Here is a 10552-nt window from a genome sequence, read left to right on the forward strand (position 1 = left end):
AATATTTGTAGGAAGAAAAAGAAGCTTCTGAAGCAAAGCTTTCTAAAGAAAAGTTGCACAATAGAGCCAAGGTGACATCCCTGACCTCCCAACTAGAAGAACTTAAGAAGCAGTTATCGGGATCTGGGCAACAAGAGTTGAAAGCAGAGCAAAAAAAAGTGAGTTTACCCTTTACATTGTAGACTTTTGTGTTCTTATCCTGCAGTCAGCTTTGTGCGGTTGGACCCAGTTGTACTGATGTCCAGACTCATCCTGCTGAGTCCAATTATGGTCAAACTAAGTATACAGTTCATTTATGCATTCATCTAACTCAGGGGTATCAAACTCATCTGACCCCTGGGCCAGGTGAGGGGTGTGAGGTTGGGCTGTAGGCCATATCAAGCCCAAAACTGGCCTGGTCCTGCATGGAACCACATATAGCACGTGCCCCAGGCTGGTCCTGCTTGCAGCATGTGTTGGCTTTGGCCCACATGCTGCAGTTGGTACGTGGGGACAGTTTGGGGCTTGTGCTGCACTTGGTGCATGGGGCCCCTGTGCTGGACTGGCCCTGTGTGCTAGATTTGACACATGGCATTGGTCTGTGGGCCCAATCTGGACCAACTCCAGATCCAGCACACAAGGCTGGCTAAGGGTGAGCGCTGCATGCAGTGTGCACCCTGGTCTGGCCCCATGCATCATGTGCAACGTATACCAGACCAGTTCTGTGCATTGTGCATGGTACATGGTCAGAGTTGGCATGTGCTCCATGTGGTGTGCGGGGTTGGTCACAGACCAGCTTTATTTTTGCCACCCCTGATCTAACCCATACTTTTAATCACATTTTGCAAAAGTTAAGAAAGGTTTCCACAGAATTCTGACTGAAGTGTAGTATAATCAATTTGTTTAATTATATCGGGATAATTTTCCCCTTCCATATTTGCAACCCGTACTCCTACACATGAGAACTAAAAAGGAAAACTGCTTAAAAATAATTGAAAGCAAATATGAAACTAACTTGTCAAATTGTTATAGTCTAACATGCCACAGGAAAATATGCAAATGGCATTGGTACCCATCTGGAAATTAGATTTTAAGAAAACTAAGTCATAAGTATTTTACTATTACACAAGTTTTAAATGGTCTTCATTTTTTAAAATTCATCAGTTTAAGCTGATTTCATTAAAATGATGTTGTATTTTGATCCTGGTAGTTTGTAAACCAGTACTTTAATCTTTGTAGTTTTCACAGTTTGTTTTTAAAAAATATGGTAAAACTTGAACAGAAAATCCTTTACCTCTGGGAAGTCTATTCATATTCTCCAAACTGAACAGTGGGTGGTAGTTTAAGAGTGCGAATAAACTTGGCATCCTTGCTGGTCTTTGAAAGTGAAGTCCGCATATAAATGTTAGATTTGCATTTTTTGTGATTTATAACTTGCTTTACAAAAAGTATTTACATAATATACTACTGATAGAATTGCACTTGGTAATATTAAACTTCACAGCAGTTAAACATACTTTTTAGAAATAATCCTTCTCTCCTTTCTTACTTTTTTCTGCTTACATGGGTTATGCTTGCCAATAGAAATGTGTGATGTTTCTCTGTGGTCTGAAGGTTGAAGATCCAGTCAGCATATGAGGGCTCCTTGATATACAGTAAAAGCTGCGTTAACCGGCACTTTATTCGCTGGAAAACTTTATTAACTGACATCCAAGTGACGCGGCAAAAGGGAAGCTGGAACAGCCACTTCCGGGGGACTTCCCATTTTGCCGCTGTGAGCTGAGTTTTTCTTCACCACTTTTTCGGCCCAGGGCAAAACAGCCTGTGTGGGGAAAAAGCAGCCTGTTCAGGGGCTCCCTCCCTGTGCCCTAGCACACTGACGCTAGGGAGCGCACCAGATGGTGAACATTTGATTAACTGGAATATTTGATTAACAGAGCTTTTACTGTATTTGAATTTTGAAGCCTTAACATAGCCTTGACATATGTCTTCACTTCTTTGTCTAATATTTTGTCAAGCTCTTCAAAATACTGAGGTCTTGAGACCACTTGGAAACATATAATATTGTTTTCTTGACTAGAGTGTCTGCCACCAGTAGTGCTTGAGCTAGTGAAGTTGCAGACGGCATTTATTATTTACTTATAGGAGCCAAAACTTTCTGTTTACATTTAGGCATCTAAAGATAGTGACCATGAAAATGCTGCTGCAAATCGTGGGAAAATACTAGTACTTAAAAGGAGGATTGAAGACCTAGAAACCCAAGTTGCACAAAAAAATGAAGAGCTACGAAATAAAGTAAGATTTTTGTTTTTAAACTGACCTTGGGTTTGTTCTATCCATTTAGGGTAGAATTACTTTAAAGACTAAACAGATGTGTTGTAGAACTCTGCTCAGATAAGTCAGACTGCATGTCAGGTCCTGCCCCAATAAAGTAAATGGGTATTTTGCCATGTTTTCATGGAGAATAAAGCTCTACATTTGAATTTGCTATGGTGAAGGGATATACAGGGTTGTAAACATTGTGCATTAGTCCACTCACCCTATTTTGGTTCAAAATGCTGTTTCACTTCAGTCACTTCTATAGTTAAACTGCACAGTTACAATTTAATCTGATGAGAAATCTGATTTTGACTGTCTCATTACCATAGAAAGGGCAGTAGGGGAGTAGTGAAGCCATCCCTTTTCTCTGTAGCACATTGTAAAAGTTGGAAGTAAAATCATCTTTTCTCTCTAGACTTCTGAATTGGAGGCGCAGTATCAGCGAGGGGCAGAAATGGATGCCATGCTTGTAGAAAAGGAAAAGAAACTACATGAAAAAGATGCCTACATTGTTGATTTGCATTTAGCATGTGGAGGAGGCGATGTTACAAGAGTAACACTTGCCTGCAATGAAGAATTGAAGGTACACCTCTAATATAGGTGCATGTTATTGTTGGCTTAAATACCATATTTACCTGCTTCCAAGACTATTTTGAATGTAAGATGACCCCCTAATAATTAGTTTCTGTACATGGAAAATGTATAAATTTGTATAATTTCCCACATGGAGTCTAATTACTGGAGGGTTGTTTCAAGTATGTTGGTCTCTCCCCTACTGCAATGGTGAAAGTAGTAGCAGGGAGGCAAGGGGGCAGGGGGCATAGGCAGGCACTGGGGTGGGAAGCAGGTGGGGAGGTCAAGTAACCGGACCATGTTGGTATGTATTTGTTTGTTATTTTCTTCAGGCCGTTTGCAAGAACATTTTGAAATAGGAATGTTAGGAATAATTTCAGTTGTGCTAGCAGATCTCTTGGGCAGATTAAAATACCTGAAATGTAGATTTTGGTTTGTATTTGCTTTAATTTTAGAGAGGCTAGCAATATCATATTGTTCCTTTTGTTCTTTAGTCCTAGGTATGTTTCTCTAACAGTTTTGGGTCTTTTATTCCAAAGAATCAGCTTTCTGCAAAAGAGTCTTCACTGCAGAACATGCAGATTCTAGTTGAGAACCTTACAAAGAAGGTTGGAGACAGTGAAGAAAGATGTAGCTTACTCCAGGAACAGATTAAAAGTCTTCAAAATCTTCAGAGCAAAGAGAAGGGTCATTTCCAAGAACGAGAAGCTATGTATATAGAAAATGTAAGTAAATATTCATTAAAAATTGCTGCTTCGGTGCCAAGAGTTGATGTAGTGGTTGTCAGATACCACTATCTCAAAAAAGGAGAGAGAGATGCAGTTCTTTGCTTTTGAACGATAATTCTGAGAGTGATGAAAAAGTTCTTAGTGTTTTTTGAATGTTTAGTTCTTGACATGGAGATAAAATAATTGCATAATTATTTTATCTCCATTTCTTCATAATTTATCTCCATTTTTATCTGCATAATTATTCTATCCCTCCTCCCCCAGCAGTAACAGTTGTATCCAGTCCTGGATTATTCAGATCACTGACTCCGATTTAGGTCAGCACTCTGATTTTAAGGAGATGGATGTGCTGAGCCTTTATAAAATACCTTCCATCTCAGTATTCCCCAGATATTTTGAGACTATATTTATTCCTTTATACACAACATAACTGTTCCTTTTTACCATAGATTTAGCTGCAGCATGAAGCTCTATTAATAATTTTAGGATAATAAATAGAGATAAAATAGAGATATGTAGTTGGAATATGTGTGGTATTTTGAATAGGCTGGATGTAATTACTCAAATGGAATTCTACCTGGATCTTTGACTAACATGACTTCTCTTCTTAAAAAGCAGTACAGACTTTTTAATCCTTAAGATGATCAGGCCCCCAAGGTTATATTTAAGCTTAATAAAACTTGTTGGGTGACCAACAAAAATAAGTTTGGAAATGGAAAACAAGCAGTAAGGGGAATGTAGCTGGGATACAAGGCAGTAATTTGGAAAGGGTAATGGAACCAGAAAAGAGGTATATAAGAGTCAGTAATGTGTAGAATAGTTTGAAATGAAATTTAGGACATGGAACAGAATCAAACTAGGAAGGAGAACACAGGTGTATAACGTGACACACTTTCCTTCTTATCATTAGGGATTCTTACTACACTGTAACATTCCCTGTATTTAAGGCCGAGTTCTACCCTTAGTTAATTTGGATTTGTTCTGGTGAAACTCCACTTCTAGAGGAGCATCACTGGTACCACTGTACAAGTAAATTTATGTTATTACATCCTTCAGTGAATCCTGCAAATACAGTGGTTTCCTTCAAACTAATTTAAGACTTTGTTTTCAGATACGTATGTTTCAGAATATTATCCAAGAAAAGGAAAAGGAATTCGTTATAGAAGCACAGAAACATGAACAGGAGCTCTTTAAACTAGCTGCTAGATCTGATGCAAGTGCTGATCTAGAACAGGTACAGTACCATTGGGGAACCCCTTGACTTAGTTTGATTTGGGTAGCAGTGGCAGATTGAAATATCTTGCAGGTTACTGGTAATGTCATGCATTTGAGGCAGAGGTGCCTAGCTCAGCTGCTTTTTACCTTTCTGTCATGTAAAATGAACTTCTCTTTTTCCCCGACTAGTTATTAAAGGCCTTGAAGCAGAAGCTACATGAAAAAGAGGAGGTCATGCTGGGAAGGACACAGGTGATAGTTATGCTGCAGAAAGAACTGGATGACAAGGACCAGCAGCTGAAAGTAAGAAATAGTGTATAGGGCAGTTAACATTTGTCTATTAGAGACTAAAAAGCCATTATTTTTAAGGTCTTCTGTTTAAACAGGTGTATGCATACATAATGAGTGTTCTAGTTACCTTTAATATTAGTTAGAGATAGATTCATAGTCATACAAGTCAGTATAAACCTAAAGCAGAAAATGAGCCAAAAGAGAATTAAATTAGTGCTTCCCAAATCTCTCAGAATGTCACCCCAGTCAGAATCATCAGCCTACATCGTATCTCTCTGCTGCAGAGTCAGCTATATGAAGTAGACTTTACAGTTTGCCCTGAAAGTGAACTATTTTGGGATAGTTCAGATCAGAGGATGAAATGAATGCTAAAACCTGAGGGCCGCTTGTTTATAGTGTCTCTCTAGCTCAGTGATTCTCAACCTTTTCAGACTCAAGGCATCCCTTGGAAAACACCAGCCTTAGTTTTCACTCATTTTTTGCAAAAAACTAATAGAGCAGCTTTTCTGTTTCAGAAAAGTAACAGCAGGCCAGAATGTTTTTAGCACTGGATTCCTATTTGAAATCTCTGGGTTTATCTTGTGAATCATTTTTGCACACCTAACAGTGCTAACTTTGTGTGGCACCCTGAGCCACCCTTGAAAGGCACCTCAGAGTGCTACCACACCATGGTTGAGAATCATTGCTCTAACAGTCTCTTCAAGTGGAAGTGACTCCAGTTTGATTTTTTTTCTAATAATTGCTATAGTAAGAGGTTCATTGTGTTTATTCAGCACATAGCACAGTGGAACCGAGATCCTCATTGTAGTCTCTAACTAATAAACAATAGCAGATGGGAACAGAGTGATCTGTCAGTTACCACGGTCCCAGGTCATTTAGAACTCTCTTGGACAAAACCAACACTTTAAATCTGCCTAGGACCCACTATGAGGCAGTCAGTGCTGACAAAGCTCTAGACCACCACGTAATTTCATTTCTGTAAACTCCATTCACTGTTGAGGGCTGCACACACAAAATGCTTTAGAAGATATTGTTTTAACAAATTATAGATGAAAATAAATAATTTAAATGGTTTTTAATAGACTGTCTTGATTACTGTTGATGTCACTATTTCACAAACTTTATTTTTCTCTTACTGGTTGGGGGTTTACTAGAGTTTTTTATTGGGTTTACTAGAGTTTTTTGCCCTCTGTTGTTATGAGAACATCATCTTTCAAGGGCTTTCTAGAACAGGGGTTCTAAACATTTTTCATTTGCCGGACCCCTTTAGAAATTTTGAATGGACGTGTGGACGCTTTTGGATTGTAAAAAGCAAACGTCTCTAAAACATTCATTAATTTGATTTAAAAAATATTTTTGTCCTGGTTTACATGTTTGTCTAGTGTGCATAGAGGTGATTGTATATAATAGCTTAAAATGAAGTCTTATTCTTGTATATTGTGGGGGAGTGGGTATAGGTTTTTGGGGGGCTGTGGGTGTGTCTGTGGGGATGGATAGGTGTGGGGGGTGAGGGAACAAATGGGTGTGTGTGTGGATATGTGGGGTATGGGTGGGTAGGGGGTTTGTGGGGGGCTGTGTATGGAGGCGGGTGTCTAAGGGAGTGTGGGTATGGGGGTCTGAGTGTATTTCATAGATTTCATAGACATTAGGGCTGGAAGGAACCTCGAGAGATCATCAAGTCCAACCTCCTGCCCCAGGGGCAGGAAGTCAGCTAGGGTCAAAGGATTCCAGCAAGATAAGCATCCAATCATTCCTTGAATGAGTCCAGAGTAGGTGCTTGCACCACTTCTAGAGGGAGTCTATTCCAGGTCTTAGGGGCTCAGACAGTAAAGAAGTTTTTCCTTATGTCCAGCCTAAAACGGTCATGGAGGAGTTTATGACCGTTGGTCCTTGTTATCCCTTGGGGTGCTCTGGTGAACAGACATTCCCCCAGATCCTGATGCACACCCCTTACGTACTTACAGGCAGCCACCAGGTCACCCCCAAGCCTGCACTTTTCTAGGCTGAAGAGTTGCATGGCTCTCAGCCTCTCATCATAAGGCCTATTTTCTTGTCCTCTGATCATGCACATCGCTGTCCTCTGGACTCTCAAGCTTCTCGACATCCTTATTGAATTGTGGAGCCCAGAATTGAATGCAGTGCGAGGGGGTGTATGGGTGCATGTGTATGGTGGGGTGTGCATGTGGCACGCTCACATACGCATGCACACCTACCACCCAGGTTACCAGTGCGGTCCCATGGTCTGGCTGCCAGGAGCCATGTGGTGCTGGAGCAGTACGGGGGCAGGAAGGCAGGGAAATGGCTGGGGGTAGGCGGGACCGTGCTGCAGGTCCTACTTCCGGCTCCCCCTGTGTCGCACTGCCCCTGTCTCCAGTCATCTTTGACAGACAGCCAGGAGCAGGTAAATATTTTCTAAATTTTTTAGGGGCCCTGTGGACCGGATAGAATGGCCTGGCGGGCTGGATTTTCCCCAGCCCTGCATTAGAGCATTGCAGGCTACCCTGTGGAGTTTCAGCTGTCACTTTAGATCCTTATGACACTAATTCACCAACCCTGACAGTGATTTATCATTTAATTATGCTAAACATGTAAGAGTATCTAGGAAATCAGTAAGAAAACTAAGCAAGTTTCATATACAGACATATATACGTGTGTGTGTAAATTGAAATTTTGTTATTTTTATGCAGGAAGTTAATGAAAACCTGAAACTCCTTCAGTCAGAGAAAAATAATCTCCAGTCTAAGCTAGATGCTGAGAAACATGTAATGAGAGCCCAGTTGAAAGACCTGATGGAGAAACATGAACTTGAAATGAAGAAGAGCCTAGAGAAACATGAACTTGAATTGAGGGCGATGCAAGAGAAACACAGTGCTGAAGCACTTGAAATTCAAGAGAGGCTTGAAACTAAGCTTCAAGAGAGAGATCAATCACTGATGCAGTTTCAGAAACGAGTGACAGAATTAAGTAATAATGGACAGAGTAACTCAGAACAAGTTATTGATATAGATGCAGTAATCAAAGAAAGGATGGAGCAACTAGAAGGTATCCTATTAAAGCATAGCTCTTGTATTTGAAGAACTCTGTTGTCATTCTATTGCATATTATGAGCTAAATGCATACTTGGTGCAATACAAGTACATGTCTATTAGCTTCAGGGGAGGAATCAAATTACTTTGAAGATGCTCAAATACTATGGTGTAGTGGGTCAAAGCAACAACTAGATCAGGGGTTTTCAACCTTTTATTAGTAAGTGTACTCCTGGTGGCCCCTTTTTAGTAAGTGTACCCCGGGGGCAGGGTGGGGAGTGGCCGGGCACCGAGCCGGGGTGTGGCGAGCAGTGGCAGCGCAGCATCTGTGCAGCCCTGCCCTCGCCCCGCTCCGGCTCTGCTCCTGTGAGGCAGCGGCATGGGGTGGCAATGCTCCATCCCCGCCTGCCCCCGTGTGCCCCATGGGACCTTTCAAAGTACCCTCAGGGGTATGCATACCCCTGGTTGACAACCCCTAAACTAGATGCATTTAAGTTTTGGATTTGGCCTAGCACTTTTAAAGCCGCTCCTTTTCCTTTTAGTTACAGACATACCATAGAAATTTTAATAAAGGCTTCTGAATAAAGAGAAAAGGCCAGGTGCTGAAATACTTTGCATAGTTACATTGATCTTAGGATTCTAAATGATGATTTTGGTGTGTTTGCTAGGTCAGGTGAAGTTGAAAACAGAAGAGGCAAGCAAGTCTGAAGCTAAATTCCTTAAAACGAAGGCTTGGTCGAAATCAAAAATCAAACAGCTGGAGGATGAACTGAAAAGTGTACGTGTGACATTTTAAAATTTAATATTATTGTTTTATTTTTTTAAAATTTAGTATTATATATCTCATTTTAAAAAGTGTAAAAGGTCCACTGAAAGTTGCTTTAAAAAAAGCTTTTCTATGTCATAAGATGAAAATGAATTTTCCCAAATTAAAATATATATATGAGTGCTTTTAATAAGTATTTAATGTAAATATGCAGGAAGAGGTCATTTGGAAACTAATTTATTGTATATTGTATCTTTTTATTTTAGAAACACTGTTACCCTAAATCTTATAAAATGTCAAATTATTGTGTAGATTAGGATTTGGCATTTCAGTTCTGTTGAAGCATTGTAACAAAAATATTTCTTTTCATAGTTATCATCAAAGAATAATGACATATCTGCTTTAAACAACCATATCTCAGAATTAGAAATTGAAAAGGAAGAACTACAGTCAAAACTGCAAGCACTTTCTGAACTCAGAACTCAAAATGGTAAATAATTAATGGAACTATTTTGCTGTTTTTGAATGTAGTTTATGCACTTATAAGCAATTTGTTTAAAATCCAGCATGGCAAAAAATGAAAGAATTTTCTGGACTTCATTTTAATAGGGTATCACAAGATGACAACCTTTTATGTTTGAAGTTGAAGTATACTATTTAGTAGCGTTAAAGTGTATCTTATTCTGCAAAATGACATAACAACAGGGGACTGGACTTGATGATCCTACGGGTCCCTTCCGGTTCTATGATTCTATTATTATTCTATATAATAATTAAATTTTCTTTATACAATGAAACAGCAGCATGTGTTACGGCAGGACTTAGTTCAGACCGTTATTGTAGAAATTTCTCCCCCAATTTGCCCAATTTTTGCCTTTGTGTAATACCTCAGTCCTTGACGAACCTAAATTTTTAGAGTTGGGTTTTCTCCTGTATCAGTGTCCCCAGGCTTAAAAATGGCATTGGGGGAGCTTGAACTAAAGCTCGTTTGACAAGCTTTAGTTCAAGTGCCCCTGCTGCCATTTTTAAGCGTGGAGATGCAGGAGGCTGCTGAAGTGTGGCAACTGTCACGCCCCAGCAGACTCAGTTTAATAGTGTCTGACTATATAATAATGCACTAGAATTCCAGCACATTGGAACAACCTCTGTGCTCATTTCTAGGTGCCCATTAGTACCAGAAACCAGTTTTAAGCACACTTTAGGTGATTTAGTTACGCCACTCCAGGGCAGGTGGAGCTGGGTAACACATCTTTGATCTGTGTTACCCAGCTCATGTACCATTAATGTATGGCCACCCCCAACAGATGAGCTGCCCAAGTTGCAATCCTCCTGTATCCCAGGATGCAGTGTCCCTACCCCCACTCCCCTGTTCTGTGTGGGCATACTTCTAACCCTGAATTCTACTGTGCAAGGCATCGGTCAGACACCAAGCCAACTTATCCTCCCACCTGTGGGGGTGTGACCTTTCCATTCCCATGAGTACAACTCTGTGCAAACAGCCTGCAGAGCACATCAGTTAGCCAGGTCTCAGGGCATGGACAGGTCTGGGAGTGGAGTCTAGGGAAGGTGAGAGGTGGCTGATACAAGGTAGGGGCCAGATTGAGTCCCTATGAGCTGGGGCTCCCTTTCCAGGGAAAGGGCAGTAGCCCCCCCCC

The 10552-nt window shown here is 40.5% G+C and overlaps 1 protein-coding gene across 6 annotated transcripts in view; it reads left to right on the forward strand.

The window, feature by feature from the left end:
• Positions 1-10552, forward strand: part of LOC102374600 (golgin subfamily B member 1-like) — a 59420-nt gene that overhangs the window by 7073 nt on the left and 41795 nt on the right. For all 6 annotated transcript variants that reach the window (XM_025196510.1, XM_025196556.1, XM_025196591.1 and 3 more), the window contains exons 4-12: positions 12-158; positions 2152-2274; positions 2714-2881; positions 3411-3596; positions 4711-4833; positions 5004-5117; positions 7793-8147; positions 8800-8909; positions 9270-9387. In XM_025196510.1, the coding sequence (XP_025052295.1) occupies positions 12-158; positions 2152-2274; positions 2714-2881; positions 3411-3596; positions 4711-4833; positions 5004-5117; positions 7793-8147; positions 8800-8909; positions 9270-9387 (1444 nt within the window). The remainder of the gene's footprint in view (positions 1-11; positions 159-2151; positions 2275-2713; positions 2882-3410; positions 3597-4710; positions 4834-5003; positions 5118-7792; positions 8148-8799; positions 8910-9269; positions 9388-10552) is intronic.

This window comes from Alligator sinensis, unplaced genomic scaffold (assembly GCF_000455745.1).
Source record: "Alligator sinensis unplaced genomic scaffold, ASM45574v1 scaffold442_1, whole genome shotgun sequence".
NCBI classification, from domain to species: Eukaryota; Metazoa; Chordata; order Crocodylia; family Alligatoridae; genus Alligator; species Alligator sinensis.